Here is a 17,951-nt window from a genome sequence, read left to right as displayed (position 1 = left end):
AACCGTATTTCCCATTAGAACGCGGTAATTAGCTAGTATATATGGCGCCAAAACTTAAATTTATTCTATGAGCCTTTAAAGCGTAGCACTCACCGTTGAGGAATACAAGCTGCTGCGCCGCAGTCGGGTACCATGCCCGTAGTCCTCGACCGCCATACTCTGTTGCGGGCGAGTCCTCCCGGTGGCGGCTAACGGCGCCGCGGTTGTTGAACCCGTCCACCATCCAATGCCTGCGGGAATGCACGCACCTCAGTTATTTGCGCGCAATGGACGCACCGCGGTGGCTGGTTCGCTGTGGAATTCTGTTTCTCAGCAAGAATTGGAGGATTTGAATTTCGCAGGGAGGAGATAAGAACGGAGACCATCTGCATACCGTGATTTTGGCGTGGCTTAAAGCAACCTTGAACAGAAAACAGCGCAGGAAGAGGGAGAAGAATGAAGAAGACGGGGCAAATGCTTGTCCCGTCTTCTTTTTCCTTTTCCCTTTTCCTTTTTTTTTCAAGTATGTACCAGCCCTTGCCGCAGATACAATTGTTGCCGGAGATATAATCAAGAAGTTTTTCAAAAAAACATTTTCCTGCCTAACAGTCTGGCAGCAGCTTTGTCAGGTACACACCAATTACGCGCACTGCATTAGAAACAGTGCGCCATTTGTGCATTGTTCAAAAAAAAAAATTCACTACTCTTCCTAATTTGCGAAATTTGCCGAGAGCCAGCATGAATGTTTCCTTCTTTTTTAAACCTCCGCCCCTTTCACCCTTTCCTTAACCACTTCCTACAGGGCACTGTGCATGTGTCCACCCAATGTGTCGAGACGAGGCGCGGTTTATAAATGACGCCATGGTGGAGAGCTCCGGAATAGTGTGTGCCTCGATTGTGTAAATTAAGCATCCATTGCGATTCGGAACAGCAAAAAGGAGGGGGTAACGTTAAGATATAGTAGAACAACAACGTGGGTTACGATTAAGGTCCTAGTAAGTGATTTCCCAGAAGAAATCATAAGGAGGAAATAGGCGTGTACGAATGCATCTTTGAGAATATGTAGCCGTTCGTCTGTTGTGGTACGGGCCTGGGTAATAAGAATTGGTTAGAGTAAACACATGACCCGCACCGTGAGAAAGGAATGACTTTGTGAGATAAGAATGAAAAAGGGGGAAATGAGAGAAGGAAAGCAGACCAGCTGCAACACATGCTTGCTCACCCCAGTGTTGTGTAACCAGGCATAAAGAGAATCTGTAAGGGGACAGGGGGGTTGCAGCCACCGCAGGACTGGGCTGCTTGGAGATCAATAAGAAAAGCCTTTGTTTTGCAGGGCACATTAGCGCAGAGATGATGATAACAAAATAAAAATGAAATCGTAGAAAAAAGAATGGCTTGCTGTGTCTTTGGTTGGACATCTCAATCTTACGGCAGCAACACAACCCATATAACCTAGAAAATAAGGTATTCAGCCACTATACTTTGCCGTTAACTAAAAAGGGGAGATAAAACGAAAACACAAACTAGAAGTCTACACCCTAAAAGATTCCACCTAGACATGACTGGTTCCTTCTGATCTTCACCTAAAACCACTGTTCCGCATATTTCAGCTGGAATGGCACTTAATTAGAGGTAGGTCACCTTAGTATGCCTCAAAAGAAACTTATGCGAGCCCCTCACGCTTCTTTAACAACGAACGCGCGATTTTATTTGGAAGACCCGCATATTCTTTTTTTTCGCTCTGTGACAACTGTTCTTTTCCAGTTCTGTTCCAGAAAAGAGGTAAGACAGAGGGGACACCTTTTTCGGGGGGCCGTTGTACAAGCGTTATCCGTGAAAAAATAACAGGAAAATGGAGTAAGTGATCTGTGTCCTTTAACGCCATGAACCAACACATGCGGTTCTGCGGGACGACACAGTAGAGCGTTTTGCATTAACTTAGACCACACGTGTACTGACATCACTCTCCACACAAACGTTTTTACATTCTGTCTGCATCTAAATGCGATCGCCGTGGTCGGAATCGAACTCAGGACCTTGGCATCAGCAGATGAACGGAAAATCCATTGAGCCAGTCACCGCAGGTGACGCTAACAGAAGCCACCGTTAAATTTCACACATCTCCTCTGCGGGACCAAATCAGAAAGATGCCTCTGGTGAAGCGGGGTTTCTCATAGGTTTCAGTAACGAGTTGTTTTGCCTGTCGAGCACCGTGTTCAGCACAGAGACTGCCGTACTCGACTAATGTGTGCTCTGCTGGTATTCGCAAGCGTCTGGTAACTTCCGGCAACCAAACGGCCGTCTACACGGAGTATCAACACTAAATTTACTGCTCTGTGTTTTCTTCTTTACACTGTAAACAAGAATAAACCCAAATGGGAATTTAATTGGTTGGCGCCACCATTTATACCCTATACGCGGAACATTTACTCTGTCAATATGAAGTAAAGATGTGCTAAATAACCTATTTTACTCCTTGCACTAAATAATGGGGTATAAAGGAGGATTCACCTCCTTATAACTCCCATTTTAAATAGAGTTTCTTGGCCTATATGCGCCCCAAGTCCCAAAATGGAGTAAAAAAACACCATTTTGCGCCGTCCGCCCCGCCACCTAGCATCTCGTCTGCTTCTGGTCAGTCGTCTGATAATTGCGGTGAGCGACGACCCCCTGGTTACCATCGTCGCTGGATCTCTGCTCACTTCTGCTCCTTCACGGGCGCTTGCCGCGGTACAAGATATCGGCTTGTCGCCGTTTTTCATTGCAGTAAGCTACATAATTTAACTTGATGAGGTTCACTGGTCACTGACCAAGGTCAACAAATAATTACGTTTCGGGAGCGCTACGACTCCCTTGTTCACAATGAGCAACCAGCTGGACGTCCCGGGATTTTTTGTAGCGGTTACTATCGTTCTGAGGCATTTCGCGTAGATAGGGTGCACTGTGCCGTCATTCTTATTTATTATGTTGGGCGTAGTCTGGATGATTAATGACTCTAGATTTCGGCGGGCTGATACAGTCTTTTCCGTCATCACTATATCTGATTCATCTCAGTCATTATTTTGTTGACCTTGGTCAGTGACCAGTGAACCTCATCAAGCCATGATTCCTGACCAGACGGTATGCCGTCGAACCCTCGACTACATAATTTAACTCCTCCTTGAGAATCCTCCAGTGCTCTAACCATATCTGACCTTCTTTTGTTAGTGTCACCATCCCGTTACAGCCCCCGCTTAGGCCTAATTCTCACAGCTTTTTCATTGTGGGTCTCGCGGTGTGTTGCAGCAAATTATAATGCGTTGCATGAACATGGAACTGTTTAGTTTCAACGCTGAGCTCTTGAATAAGCTGATGAGGCTATATTGTTACCTCAGTCATATTCAAATGCCGAGCCTCAAAGAAGTGAATATGAAAGCTAACACAGTCATGCCAAACAATCTCCAGCGGTGTTTTCATGTTCAACTTATTCTGCTCTGGTTTTTACTCAAATACAGCGTGCATGATGCAGACAGTGAAAACTACCCCACGACTCTTTTCAGATTTCAACTATTGATTCTAATGCTATATCCCTATATCTACGAACATAGCCAGCCAAATGAGCTCGTACAGCAAAAGCAGATGACAAGCAGACGCCACCTGCCGCCTCCGCAGGGCTTGCAGACGGCGAAAAGAACAAGTGACGTGGGTTCAATTAGGGCAGCGCAGTTTCCCAAGTTGGACTGCCGGCGGCCCCCGCAGCTACTGCCCGTTCCCACTCCTGGCACTGCTGTAAGAATGAGCCTTAGTGAGGAAAAATAAACATGGCGTAATTTTTGGGCTCCATTTCTGTAGGTAGTAAAAAAATTACTCCCTTGTACTCCTAAATGCCTCCCTTGTATAAAAGAGTAAACAAAATACTCCATTTATATAGAGTAAATAAAACCTCCATCTGGGTGTGCGCTGGAGGGCAAGCCATTTACTCCCATTTGGGCGTTCACTTGTTAACAGTGTAGAGTGGCGAACAAGACAAAAGTTCGCATTAATCACAATTAAATTAGAGAAAAATTTGCCAGAGACACTTAAGACAGGTTACGTGTGGGAATGCGAAAGCATTAGTGCCCCTGGCTGCATTCACAAACATACAAATCTCCCACACACACGCGCGCGTATGACACCACCCAGAACAGTGTACGAAAAACGATTGCATCACAATTTTTATACGTGAATTGGTTTTTGAGGAACGGAAATGACGCAGTAACTGTGTCACATCTCGGTTGACACCTGAACCGGGCCTTAAAGGAAGAGGTAATCTGGAAAGACAGACAACTGAAGGTACATGTGTTGTCGGTTCGAACCCATGTCGCAAGCTTGCTTCCAAATTGACTACCACATGTAACCTACGTGCAACGAGAAATCATACGACTCCTACGCTTGCCGTTCAGCTGCTATGCTTGCCTTCTCTTGGAATCCACTCCGCTACGCTTAAGGACAAGCGGTTATCTTACCTTCGCATTACAGGCCACGCCTAAGCCCATTTAATCCTTTTGATTTCGACTAGGATGTTGTTAACCCGCCTTTGTTCCCTCACCCACTCTGCCCGCTTTCGGTCTCATAGCGTTACACCTAACATTTTCCTTTCCGTAGGTCTACGTTGTCCTTAATATAAGCTGAACCCTTTTCGTTATCCTCCACAGATACAGCTGTTGTATACATTTCTCTTAAGAGATATTGGTAAAATGCCGTTCATGATCTTAGAGAACACGCCATATGCCCTCGACCCCATTTTTATCCTTGTAGTTATTTCCCTCACTTGATCCGGATTAGCGGCCACTATACCTTCCCTAAGTGATATCCAGGCGAAAATAAAGAGGTGGAAATGAATCGGGGCATGAGCTGCACTGCAAACGTTTAAGCCGTGGTGTATTAGGGTAACAAAGCATTGTAATCCGGAGGTTCTTGATTCGGATTCCACCAGCAACATGCAGTTTTCTGTCGTTTTTATTCAACTATCATTCAGGCAAAATATGAAATATATTATAATTTCGCAATTACGCACCCAATGAACACACCCCCATGCTTTCCTAGGCTCAATCGCTGTTACCATCCGCCATATGTGTACTTTAACGAGGCCCTCATTTCCAAACCCTTCTTTTCCTTATAACTTGAACGAGGACCTCGGTTCTGACTGTTGATACCACCGGCAGCTTAAAAAGATTCGCGCACAACTCAAGGTCGCCCCAATCACGTTACACATCGCAGTTGTAGTAAGACAGGACGTTCTGCGTCCGCCGCAATGGGCGAGGGTATCGCTGCTGAACATCCTCAAGGTTAGGCCACACGCAACATAAGTATACTAGAAATCAAAAAATTGTACACCCGTCGTCATTGCTCAGCTGGTAGCACACCGTATGCGAAATTCGAAGCACCATGAATCGAATCTCACCGCAGCATGTCGTTAATTTTTTTATTTTTTTTTATAAAATATATCTGTTCGGGGAAAGATTGCAAAGAAATTGCACATTGATTAACACACAAATAAAAAGATGGAAGATTCCCCTATGCTTCCCAAGGTACAATGGCTGTTGGCCTCCTTGACATGCAAAAGCGCGTTTATATTCCGACCTTGCGCGCGTGCGCGGTGCAGCGAGATCACGTTGGCCAAAGCGCTACCTTGTACATTCCATCGGCGCAGCGGCGACAACCAGCGCCTTCCCGCGCGGAAGAGAACCATCTGTTTCGCGCCGAGCTAGCCAGCCGCCGCCGGCCCGACCAGACCCTCCTCTCATCGATGAGGAGGCTGCGCTGCTTCGCGAACCCACGTCGTCCACGACAGATGGCGTGCAGGGCGTTCTGCGCATGCGCTTATCCAGCCACAGCGCTGTGCCGCGTATGAGCAGTTGGCCTCTAGTATACCTGTAGGCAGGCCAAATTCGCGCCTGTCGCGACGTGCTCGCGGGTCCTCGAAGAACGAATTTCTTGCTGTTTTCGGCCGCGCTAGATTTACAGCTAATAAAGAACGTTCGAGACAAGGCACCAAAAGACGCTACGCAAAACCTCGAACGATATGGAAGCAGTTGTGTCTGGCTACAATCATTACAGATAAACTTCGTCGTATCTCGGTCCTAGCTGCATAATGGCCGCTTTCGAGCATGAACAAACAATCAGTGCAAAGCTTAACATCAATATTGCTGGATTGGGATCAATCATAGAGGTCTTTGTTCTGCATCATAATTGATCTGGATGAAAACTATTAAACTTGCATTATTTCTCCCGCCACTTCTGTTTTCTGCTGCACCTTATCTTCACCGCTACTGTCCACAAATCGTGTTAGGGCGGAGCGCCTCTGGACACGCAGCAGCGGGTTGGGGTCCACTGCAACATACCAGCATCCGCCGCAGCGCTGTACTCCCCCAACTCTTCGGTCATGTCCGGGGATCCTATCATCCGCGGGGTGGTGCGACCTGGTGACCGTTGGTTCTCGCCGACCGCAACGGAGGGGCGCCGTGGACGGGAGGCACCCGCCGGTTCCCCGTGTCCACCAGTCGGAGAGACAGCGACCGCAGCCACCAGCAAGAAGGGGCTCTGTGAGGGGCCACGCCAGTGCGCAAGGTTGACGACTACATTCAGTGACAAATCAATGGTTCATACAAAGAAACCATCTGGTCCATCCGTCCGTCCGTCCGTCCGTCCGTCCGTCCGTCCGTCCGTCCGTCCGTCTGTCTGTCTGTCTGTCTGTCTGTCTGTCTGTCTGTCTGTCTGTCTGTCTGTCTGTCTGTCTGTCTGTCTGTCTGTCTGTCTGTCTGTCTGTCTGTCTGTCTGTCTGTCTGTCTGTCTGTCTGTCTGTCTGTCTGTCCGTCCGTCCGTCCGTCCGTCCGTCTGTATGTATGTATGTATGTATGTCTGTCTGTAAGTCCGTCCGTCCGTCTGTCCGTCTGTGCACGGCAAGCATCGTCTAACGACGGGCACTTTCTAGAACTGAATTTGGCCTAATACCGCAGCGGAAAAAAATTATCTCACTGTGAAGCTCCACATGCGAGGCCTCCAGAGGAGGCCACACAACCCTGCACCGCCTCTCTTGCAGCCGTTCAATAATTCTGAATCTTAATTATTCTGAGTTCTTAATTTAAACGACTTTTAACCAGTGCATAAATCCATCAACCTATATATCAATTCATAATGTGAGATTATCCATCCATCCATCCATCCATCCATCCATCCATCCATCCATCCATCCATCCATCCATCCACCTACACACCTGCATGCATGCCTGCCGGCCTGCCTGACTACCCGCCCACCACACACTTGTTAACCGATTTACCTGCCAAACTGAAAGCAGGGGCGCGAGCCCTGCAGTCCTTCATTCTTTTGTCGTCCTGTCATAGCGCTTTTATATATTTTCTCGCACTTGACTTCTTCCTGACCTAAAAGCCAGCTAGAAGTCGTTAATATTACGATGTGTTTGGCGAATGCCGTTGTTTTCTGTGCTCCAGCTTTTAACGTCCCGAACCGACACATTGCTTAAGACGGACGCCTTAGTGGAGGGCTCCAGGTAAATTTAGACAGTCTGAGGTTTTCTAACCCGCGCATACGTCACACGACACACAGGCATTTTCGTACTTTGCCTGAATAGAAATGCGGCCGCCGCGACGGGACCGAACGGGATCGAACGCACGAGCTTAGGATCAGATATCGGACGCCAGTTACCGAGCCACACAAGCAGGTGGAGTCCCACAGTGCTGAGCAATACAAATAAAATAGTACTTTTTCATATCCATCCATCCAAGCGCATGCTACGAAGGAAATCTATAAAGCTTTAACACAAATCATGTAGTAGAAGTCTGTCCTCATGGTGGAAGAAACATTGAAATTTTTTCAGTTTAGTGGTTCATGTGAATGCCGCACTAATTTTGTAGCCGTATATGACTGTGCTCCGGTAGATTCGAATGATTAATTACTCCCTTAAAATATAAGCTCACAGTAGCGCACCTCAGCAGCGCTAAGTTTTAAGGCTTGCAACTTACCGCGAAGGCGGACCACCAGCTGGGCTTGCGTGTAGGGTGCGGCTGAGCGATGGGTGTAGGAAGAATGCTTCCTCTTCTCTTCATGCCAGCCTTGGCAGATGCGGCTGCTCTGGTCGACGCAGCGATCGCATCTGCATTCGGTGGTGGAGGAGGCGGTCCTTCTACGGTCGACGGCCTCTTTGAGCTCTTACCGGCGCCCGCGGTCGCTGCTTTCTTGGACGTGGCCAGAACGCTTCGTTCTGGTGCCTTCGAACCGGATTGCTGGGCGCGCGGCTCACCGGCTGGTATTAAGGGATGACTGGAATCTAGCGATGCACGTTCAGCATTTACTGACGGGAGTTTGTCGTCTGCCAGCGCACGTGCGGATTCCACCGACAAAGGCCTGGCTTCTGGCGGTGGACGCCTGCTATTTACCTGCGAGCGCTTTGCAGGCGACGAGCTGCGGTCTTGACATTCCGAGGATGTGGACTCACCGTCCTGTACACGACAGGCCCGCACGGCATGTACGCGGTCATCATGGTATCGCCGACTAGTGTCATTGGAGCACAGCATCTCCTCCTTCTGGGCTGCAACAGGCAGATCAGCTTGCAGCTCCAAAGGCAATTTCGCTTTTGGGTCGCCTTGTTTCACAGCAGGTGGTGGGGGGGTTGGTCTGACGGCTTCGCAGACAAATTGTGGGATGAGCTGGGTCGAGAAGAGGCCTTTGCTCATAGTAAAGATGAGTCTTCGTGCGGTCGGAGCGGACGCTTCGTCGATCTGCGTGGGCTGCCGCGTCAACGTTGACAGGGCAGACGCCGCTACTGCAGAAGCCGGCTTGGATGTCGACTCCGCACCTCTAGGAGCGTTGGGGTGTTCAACGCTGGCCCGCTGACCGGGCAGCATACTCACCCGCTCCGCGTTGTCATAAGATGCGGCGCCTGCATGCGACTGTTGTCCGCTCTGGTTCTCCCGACACCTCGCGCCTTTATAGATCGAAGATGGCGCAACCCCTTTCCGGCGGCTTGGCCGGTCATCGTCGTCTACGAAGGCGTAGCTCTCGCTGGTCGCGTGAAGTACACCTGGTATAGTCTGGCTCCCGTGTTGTTCATTGGCCGAGGCGAAATCCGGCTGGTCTGTACCTAAGAAACGTAATTTACACTTAAGGCTTCTGTATTCGGTTTGCGCATACTTCAAGTAATAAATGCGTCAGATATACAAAAAACACCACGCTCAGTTTATATCAGGCAATGAAGGACCTTTCACCGCAACCTCGATATACATAATGCGGAGAAGCTCAAGCCAACGGCGTCATATAGCAAGAACAACACCCCTGCTGCGGCACTAAGCCATATTGTATGATGGCAACGGCGTCTGAACATGCTGAGGAAGAACGATATGCTCTCGCTGTCCGGAATGTGCCAAGGAACCTCTGATTTACCCGCCACGCACATTTAATCTCCTTCTAGGCAGGCTGATGATGATGATGATGATGATGATGATGATGATTACGAATTTTAATGGCGCAAGGGCATCTATGGCCAAAGATCGCCATGGCACAAGGTATTTTCGGCTTCTCAAGGTGGGGTCAAAGACCTATTTCCCAAGCATTAAACCTTAAATAAGCCCAGCATCAGGCCAGGGGAAAGCTTGTATCCATTGTATCACCGGTGGGTACCCGGCGGCACTGGGGATCGAGCCCCACACCTCCCACATGCGAGGCGGATGCTCAACCACTCGCCCACCGCTGCGGGCCTTCTAGGCAGGCATTAGAGACACCAATCACACTATCAAAATATATTGCCCAGTGCCATTCGTGCCCTAGGCTCACTACCGGAAATAAAAAATTCACATTGATGTTTCTTGCCACAGGCGGGTTTCCGTTTTACTTCTACTACGAAATTCCAGCGTCCGCGTGTAACGGACAACGGGAGTGAACTATCCATCCCGCAGATGCGTAACCCACTTCACCCTGCGTAGATGCATCGCATCCGTTGATTTGATCAATGGGCACTTTTTCCGAATTATTCCTTGAAATAAATTGCATAAAAACAAGGCAATAACAGGCAAGTCAACCAGTTGTACTTAGGGGAACACCTGAAAGCTGTAGGCAGCCGGTAATCTAACCTAACGCAATCTGCCATCAAATTTTAATCCAGGTTTTGTCGTTCACAGACGCCACACTAGTCTCGTCAGCACCCAACACCTGAAAACTACCGGCAGCTGACAATCTAACCTCATCCAAAGAAACCTAAAGCAACCGAACCACACCAACGGGTACTTGAGCGCACAGACGGCGACACTCAGTACCACGCGTCCAGAACCAGTGAGTCAAGAAAACACTGCCGGCATTCTTTTTATCGGAATATTTTGTCGGCTGCCGGCCAAACATCCAGTTTTCTCCAGCTGGGTTGTCCACCTATTCCGTGTCGAGAGCTGTTCAAGATCCTCATGCATCAGCTGCTGGCTTGACTGCAGGTCACCTCCAAAGAGCATAGTTCAGTGTACCGCAATCGGTGGGTGACCATTAAGTGAATACTTACAGCCTATGTTACTCGCAGTCCTGTCTTCTAGGCTCAGTGGCGGCGCCACAATAGCCTGAGGTGCGAGAGGAGGGCCATTGTGCAAGGTCGTGGCGATGGGAGTTGGCACCCTGGGCGGCAGTGAGCATGTCAGCGGCCCCGCGCAAAGCACTGTTGCCGACGATGACCCTGTGTCATCAGGGAAAGCAGGGCTCTCGCTCCTCTTGCTGCTCCTAGACGATGGTGCAGACATGACGTAGGGCGGCCTTCTTCTTCTTCTTCCTCTTAAAACATGGCACATGTCCACATGGAGGGATTGGCCGCTTCGCTCGGCTTCTTCTTTTTAGAGCGCTACGGGCGCATACCAGGCGAAACATCTGTTTCTTCATCATTCCTAATATTATTGGCAGAGAGCAGCGAAGCTAAGTTGCATTTTTAACGCGACAGAATTAAGGCTCCCGTTATTATTGTGGTTGTTGGCCTCTCGTGGAGTGGCACACACCTGCAGTAGGTGATTTTGTTGGTTGGCCTAAAATAAAGATGGCACGTACCCACTATGGGACAGTGGCCAAGGCACAGGCGGTGAATTGCAGGAGACCGGAACGTTTTTGCGTAAAAACAAGAAAAAGTATTAATAGGTTATTGTCTGACAAATTATACGGCGGAACTTGAGGGGACCTGTTAACTAATTAACCTGATAACTATGAGATTTATAAATCCAGCGTCGTCGTCGTCGCCGCTGTGAGCGAAAAATCTCCAGAGCAGCAATCTAGGCGGGCCAACTAGGTCATGTGACCTTGTGGCGTCATCGAAACCTGCCCACCGGATGGTTAGCAAACTGACCTCCGTAGCAGGCAGCAGTTAAATTAATTTTGGTCGCAAGACGTTGCTCTGGATGAGCAACCGTGGCCTATCAAGCCCCACCGGTGGCAGCGCCTGCTATCACAGCAGCGCCATTGCGCCAGGAGTGCATGAGGATTGCCAAGGATCAGTTAATGTAAAGTCTAGAATTACGAATTCCGAAAATGTGAGCAATAACCCATTAACGTTGTCACGTTATAACCTTTATGCTGTGCTTAAGTGTCCCGTCCATTTTTTTTTCTTCACACTGTCTAGCTGGTGCTGCTGCCACTGAAGCGATGGCCCACTGCGTCTTCATTATTTGATGATGATGATGATGATATATATTTTTATGGCGCAAGGGCAACCGTGACCAAAGAGCGCCATGGCACAAGGTGTTTTCGATTACACTTCGTTATAAGAGCGGCAGGCAGCCTGACGTGTGAGGCTAGTGAAGGAAGCGTCGCGCATATCTGCCACTGTCCTCGTTTTGATGCCTAACATTTCACCCTGGGAACAAACTTAGCCCCCTTGGCACCAGGTCGTTCTGTAAGGCTAAGATACCTTACCCGTTGCCACGCCGTTCAGTGGTACTTCCAGGTCTCAAGGATCGATCATAAACTCTATGAGCATTGATGCGAGTGCCATTTACTCTCTGTTTTTTAACTGATCACTTTTCTTTTCAAACAATTCTGTCATTTTATCCGTTCACCCAGTGCATGGGGTCTACCCGGCTCATGTCATTTCTAATGTGCTTAAAATATCCCCCAAGGTGAAATTGTTTCTTGTTCAGATTGAACAATAATCTATGTGTAGAAGCACCGAAATGGCATGGCCCTGGAACAAAGTTGTGAAAAAAATTGCTGACATTGGCATGGAAAGCAGAGCCCTAAATCGTCATCATCAGCCGAGCTACATAGACTGCTTAGCAAAACACTCTCGATTTGCCTCTAACTCTGAACTGCGTCACCTGTGGTCTCTCTTTCCTCACAAAGGTCAATATCATTTACACACTATATTCCAGGACTCCAGTGGTCATGAATTTTTTTCTTGCTTATGACACCAGGTTACGCTGGATCCTCAGCCCAGAGCTGGACAGAGCGGCCTCCCACTGCTTCTTCGTGTAGTGTGTTTGTAGGTTGCCTGGTATTTCGCCCCTGAAGCCCCACGTGACGTGGTATGTTGTAGGTCCATCGTCGCACCATTATCATGCGCCTTTATAGTGTCAAGGAAATATTATACTCTATTTATGTAAATTGGAGAACGTGTAGGTTTGGAGTTGCCCCAGTCCCGAGCCTCTTGTGCTCTCAGCCCCTTGCGTGGATGAGGGAGGAGTTGGCGCATTCACCGATGGTATTGTAATCTGGTGTTGTGGGTCGTAGGTATTGCTGTGGTGTCTAGTTGGGACGCGTGAGTCCCTATGTAGCCTGCTCAATTTGTATGTCCTCAAGCTATGTTATGCAAGACCTTGTTGCCCTCGAGTCCTGAGTGCGCTGGTATCCACTCCTGGGAAGCAACCACGTTCAACAGAATAGTATAGCTAGCTAGGAGGATCTTCCAGCGCAGCATTAAGTACACCAAGGAGCACTGCTCTCGGAACACAGAGCGATAACTGTGGTGTTTCGGCATGTGGGTACACCGTACGGCTCTTCTACAGACTCAATAGCCCCATCAACACAAAGCTATCACAAGTCACAACACGGTTTTCCTCAAGAGGCAAAGAACATAGCATCACTGCAAAAAATAAAACGGCGATAAATGGTCCTGACGTATTGCACAGGCGGAAATTCACCGTCCCTTTGCACAAACACATGCTTATCATGAAGCCCTGTAGGCAGTGTCGATTCATCCCTTTGACTAAAAACATTTTTCCAGCAGATTGAATGCACATTTGCTCAACACGCTATGACGCACTAATGTCAAGAAACCCCGGAGAATGCTGCCGATCGAACGGTAAACGGAAAGTAAACATCGTCTCACTAACAACTTGAGTCATCTGCCGTCTGGAGAAACTGCTGAGGTAACCTAAAGAAAATCGCACAGTGAGAAAATTGAAGGCCAGCAACTTCCGTAAGGAATCCTTATAGAGTCCTCTCGCGAGCTTGTCCAGTAGGTGCAAATAGGTAAGGCAACTGAGCATTAAACGCCGAATAAGAGCGGCTATTAAAAATTAGTGGTTTGTGAATATTAAAAAGAAAGAACGCAATGCAAGTTGGTCCACAAACAAGTGAACAGGGTCTAATCCCCCAGACTTTAAAAGAAGAAGCAAGTCGGCACGACGCATGATCTCCCATTGAGAGCACCGCAGAAAGATTGCGAATCTTCTATGCATTACCTGCACCTTCTCTCACGCACAATGCTGGATTTGTAGGACGTAGCAAGCTTTGCAACCTAGAAGGTGGTGCAGACTTGCGCGCAGCAAACATTGAGAGTTTTGCCTGAGTTGCGTCACAGGCGCAATGAGAATGGTGGCTTTTAATTCCGCCGTTACCGTTTCTAAAAAAATATTCTTGACGTCTCGGGCATGCGCAGAACATAATACGAATGTTTTCTGTTCGAATGTTTCGAGTATGAACACTAAAATATTTCATGGTTGGAAACAAACCTTAAAACCAGTGATTAATGATTGTAGGGACTCGCCCTGTTCTTTTCCCTTGGGTTTGCTTCCCCGTGATGACGTCCTTCCTGGTTACCTTAACAAGGGAGGGCTCCTCTGTCGCAGCGATACTAGCGCCACTGGAAAGCGGGAACTATACACGCGTAGACGTTTCGGCGAGACGCTCCGCTCTCCGCCGTCGGGGCGGACCTCGTGAGAACGTTTTCGCGAGCTCGAACCGTCCGGCCTCGGTGTTTCTCTCCTGCTCTAGAGTTGGCGAACCTTCGCTCGTAACCTTGCTGGTGCGCTGGACGACCTTGATTCCATAGCACATTTTGTTTCTCGCGGGTTTTAGTGCTGCGGAAGCAATAAATGCCTTTCTGTGTTAGCCCATGTTGTTACATCCCAGCAGAGCTAGGCCCTCTTTGATCCGGCGTGCGCGATCAGAGGGTGGGGTCGGCAGTTTGGACGGTCAGCAGCGGTTGGGTGGGCAGGACGCATTTATTCCGTCTAATTCAACCTTACGTGACCGAAGCGCTTATAATATTCGTTTGCCATACCGTCTTTTCGTTAGCCTCCCCGAAACAAAACGTGGAGGCAAACGAAAAGGGTTCAGCTTAAACGGACCCTGAGGATAAACTGAGGTCGGCTTGTATCGATAGAATACAGCTCCAGATCGCAAAAACGCCACTCTTACTTAAAAACAAAGCTCTTGTAAGGTAGCAAATAGCAAGCACCAAAATACAGGTATCGCCGCCACAGGCCAATCTCACAAGTACAAGCGTGATGACGTCATAAGACAAGAGACGCCACCTTGGAGGAAATTTTTAATCGCGAATCTCTGAGGCTGACAAAGGAAGGTTGCGCGGTTCAATATTGAAGTAAGTTTTGTATTAAAACCGATAGTTCACTTTTATCACACAAGGAAGACAGACAAAAGACAACCGGAATGTTGGAGGCGAAGGAAACTGATGCTTAGCGGCGCCACAGGCGGCCAGGAGAGTTTCGATTTGTTATGGCGCTTCGCGTCTATGCGGTTTGCGTGCCCCGTGGTTTTGTTTTTGACGCGCCTCGATTTACAAGCGCCGAACAGCAGAGGAACTCCAAGTGCCGCTTCAAGTGCTAGTTAACCTTTGAAGTAGCCTGTTAAGGCTGGTCCGATGACCGCCGCGGTTGATGAAAAACTATGATGGCATGGTGGTCGGTGATCACACAAGGCAGTCAAAGGCCCTTGTGTCTTCGCACGCTCGCCCGGCAAAACATGCCCGGCTGTGCCAGTCAACTTCAAACTACTTAACGGAAATCGTTTATTAGGGACGGGGGAAAAGTTACAAGGCAGTTAAGAAAAATTGCTGATGGCCTAGCTCTGTTAGGCCAGAATATACGTAGCGAAAGCGAGGAGACTTCTGCATCGGAAGAGTGAATTCACTAGATGCGCCTTTATTCGTGGTAAAATCTTGAGCCGTCGTGGCGGAGAGAAGAATAAGCACGCTTACGCCACAAAACACCAGGCCACCTTACCTCTGCATGAACCCTCCTTCCAAAACATCGAAATTCTGGGGGGCACACACATGCACCCAGATAGGGGTGCCAGCTAGGCGGCTCTTGCAGGGCAGTATTTACTCCCCGCACCAAAGCGCATTGTTCACGAAACAAAGATTTCGACGACCGTGGCGATTCGGAGCGGCGGTCCATCATGCGGCTCTTCCAGAGACTAAATAGTCTCAGCAACATAAATAGATCATATGGCACAGCACTGTTTTTCTCCTCGGGCAAAAAAACGAATACTGTAGGGTGTGATGTCAATGTCATTCTTAATTGTTCGCTGTAAAATCTCCCAGAAGAAGATTGCATCAGTGCACAAAACAAAACAATGGTCAATTGTCGATGAAGTATTACATAGGCGACAATTCACCGTCCATGGCGCAAGCATCTCCTCAGCATGAAGCCATGCCTTCAGAGGCAGCGTTGACGTGTGCAGCTTAAAAAAGAATGTTTTCGCGGCAGAAGAAATGCACATTCGCCTAACATGTTTCAAAACAGTGGTGTCAAGGAACTCCAGAAAAGGTTGCCGATACAACAGTACAGGGAACAAATACTCTGTAAGTGTCTTTTCGGCACTATTTCCATGCAATAGAGAACAAAAAAACGAACCGTCGTGGCCGCCCCAAACGCCAAAGGCCCTGGTTTGATTCCGAGCCTCGGCACAGGTTTTCTTTTTATATTCAGTGCTTGGCGGGAGGTTTCTGTGGCTCCCATAGATGCCGCCTGCGAAGCCGCCTGCGTGGTTAAGCGCAGGCTCTGTTAAGGCGCGTTTATACTCCGGCGTATGCGCGCGCGCGCGTTGCACTGCGACGTCACGTTAGCCAAAGCAAGGCCCTCTATACTCCAACTGCGCTTGACCGCCAACGCGTTCGGAGGCTTCGGTGCACTCTGACCGCACTGGTGGAGACCTGGAGCATGTCTCTATTTCGCGCCAAGTGCGCCATCCGCTGCCGCCCGGACAGACCGATTCGGCTCCGCGGCGAAGAGCGCGTTGTGACGTCATTCAATAGCTTCGGCAGTTGGGCGGAGCTGTTATTTTCGAGCTCTCGGCTAATTTAATCCATTCACAGTACACATATGAAGGTACATGCAAGTGGGCGAGAGAGCCCGATCCAGCGGACCCCATACCTTCGGAAACGCACGGAAGCCGTTGAAGCGTCCTGCGTCGTCTCTAATTCCAAGTCGCCAACATTAAACGCGAGCGCCCTTCAGCACCCATCCGTTTTTTGCTGCAAAAAAAAAAATAAACAAACAACCTTGCCCTTGCAACCGTGGGAGACCTCGACACCGCCTTCTGCACCGTGCAACCGCGCCGCGCCGTTCAAGGAATCTCAATCCGTTGGTCCCAAAGCCCCGGCCAGCCTCCGATAGGCGCGACGCGCCGACCTTGTCCTGTCCCCTCGCGACTCCACGCACTGGGGTTATGATATTTAATTTGCAACGGCTATTCACTGGGGAAAGGGGAAACGACCCGCCGGCGGCTAACCTCACCGTGTCGCACGCTCTGTGTGGCTGAGGTCGCTGAAATACAGGCCGGAGTTTTTGCGAGAACTTCGTTGGCGGGTTCGGGAACGGGATCCATCATAATGCTGGCAGAACGCCGGTGCAAACGTAAACGAAGCGATGGTAGCGACCCCCGACAGATGCGTTCAACGTGCGGTGGCGGTAGCTTTCATTTCGGCTGCTGCTAGACCGCACCGCTAGCCGCCAGAAATCACAGAGTCTGCGTTTACGTCACGTTTCACGTCACTCCGTCCTATTACGTCATAAAAGTGCGCCGTGACGACATAAGAGTTCCCGAGTTTGAATCTTAGTGGCGGGAAAAACTTTTTCAACTTCGAATCCAAATATCTTTGAAATGAATGCATATTTCCCTCCCGGACAAGCGGCAACAAAGCCATGAAATGCCTAAATATCAGATTTTGCTAACAAAAAAAATTGATAGAGTTCTCCTCACTGTCCCTTTAAGTTAAGGGCAACGCAGCGAGCTATGGAAAGAAAAATGACACGCGTAATGTTAAGAGGCCGGAAGCGGGCAGAGTGGGTGAGAGAACAAACGAGGGTTATTGACATTCTAGTCGAAATCAAGAGGAAGAAATGGGCTTTGGCAGGTCATGTAATGCGAAGGCAAGATAACCGCTGGTCCTCAAGTGTAACGGATGGATTCCAAGGGAAGGCAAGCGTAGCAGGGGGCGGCAGAAAGTTAGGTGGGCGGATAAGATTTAGAAGTTTGCGGGGATACGATGGCCGCTGCTGTCAGAGGACAAAACTATTTGGAGAGACACGGGAGAGGCCTTTGCCCTGCAGTGGGCGTAGTCAGGCTGATGATGCTGAGAATGATGACCATCTTTTCTCCAAACTATGGGCGATGTATATACTGCGGAGGCCCTTAGTACTTTCATTGCGTGTCAAATCGCCTGCGCCGGCGTGTCGACCCAGTGTGGTCACGAGGCACGGGCAAACCACTACGAAGCAGAAGAAGACAAAGAAGC

The 17,951-nt window shown here is 49.1% G+C and overlaps 1 protein-coding gene across 1 annotated transcript in view; it reads right to left on the bottom strand.

Moving 5' to 3' along the window:
* LOC144134125 (uncharacterized) overlaps positions 1-10,731 on the bottom strand; it is a 36,603-nt gene extending 25,872 nt beyond the window's left edge. The window contains exons 1-2 of the mRNA XM_077667102.1: positions 10,500-10,731; positions 7,981-9,098 (exon numbers count right to left, since the gene is read on the bottom strand). Of these exons, the coding sequence (XP_077523228.1) occupies positions 7,981-9,098; positions 10,500-10,731 (1,350 nt within the window). The remainder of the gene's footprint in view (positions 1-7,980; positions 9,099-10,499) is intronic.
* Between the last annotated feature and the right edge of the window lie 7,220 nt (positions 10,732-17,951).

This window comes from Amblyomma americanum, chromosome 5, assembly GCF_052857255.1.
Source record: "Amblyomma americanum isolate KBUSLIRL-KWMA chromosome 5, ASM5285725v1, whole genome shotgun sequence".
Taxonomy (NCBI): domain Eukaryota; kingdom Metazoa; phylum Arthropoda; class Arachnida; order Ixodida; family Ixodidae; genus Amblyomma; species Amblyomma americanum.
This window is presented reverse-complemented; position numbering and strand designations above follow the sequence as displayed.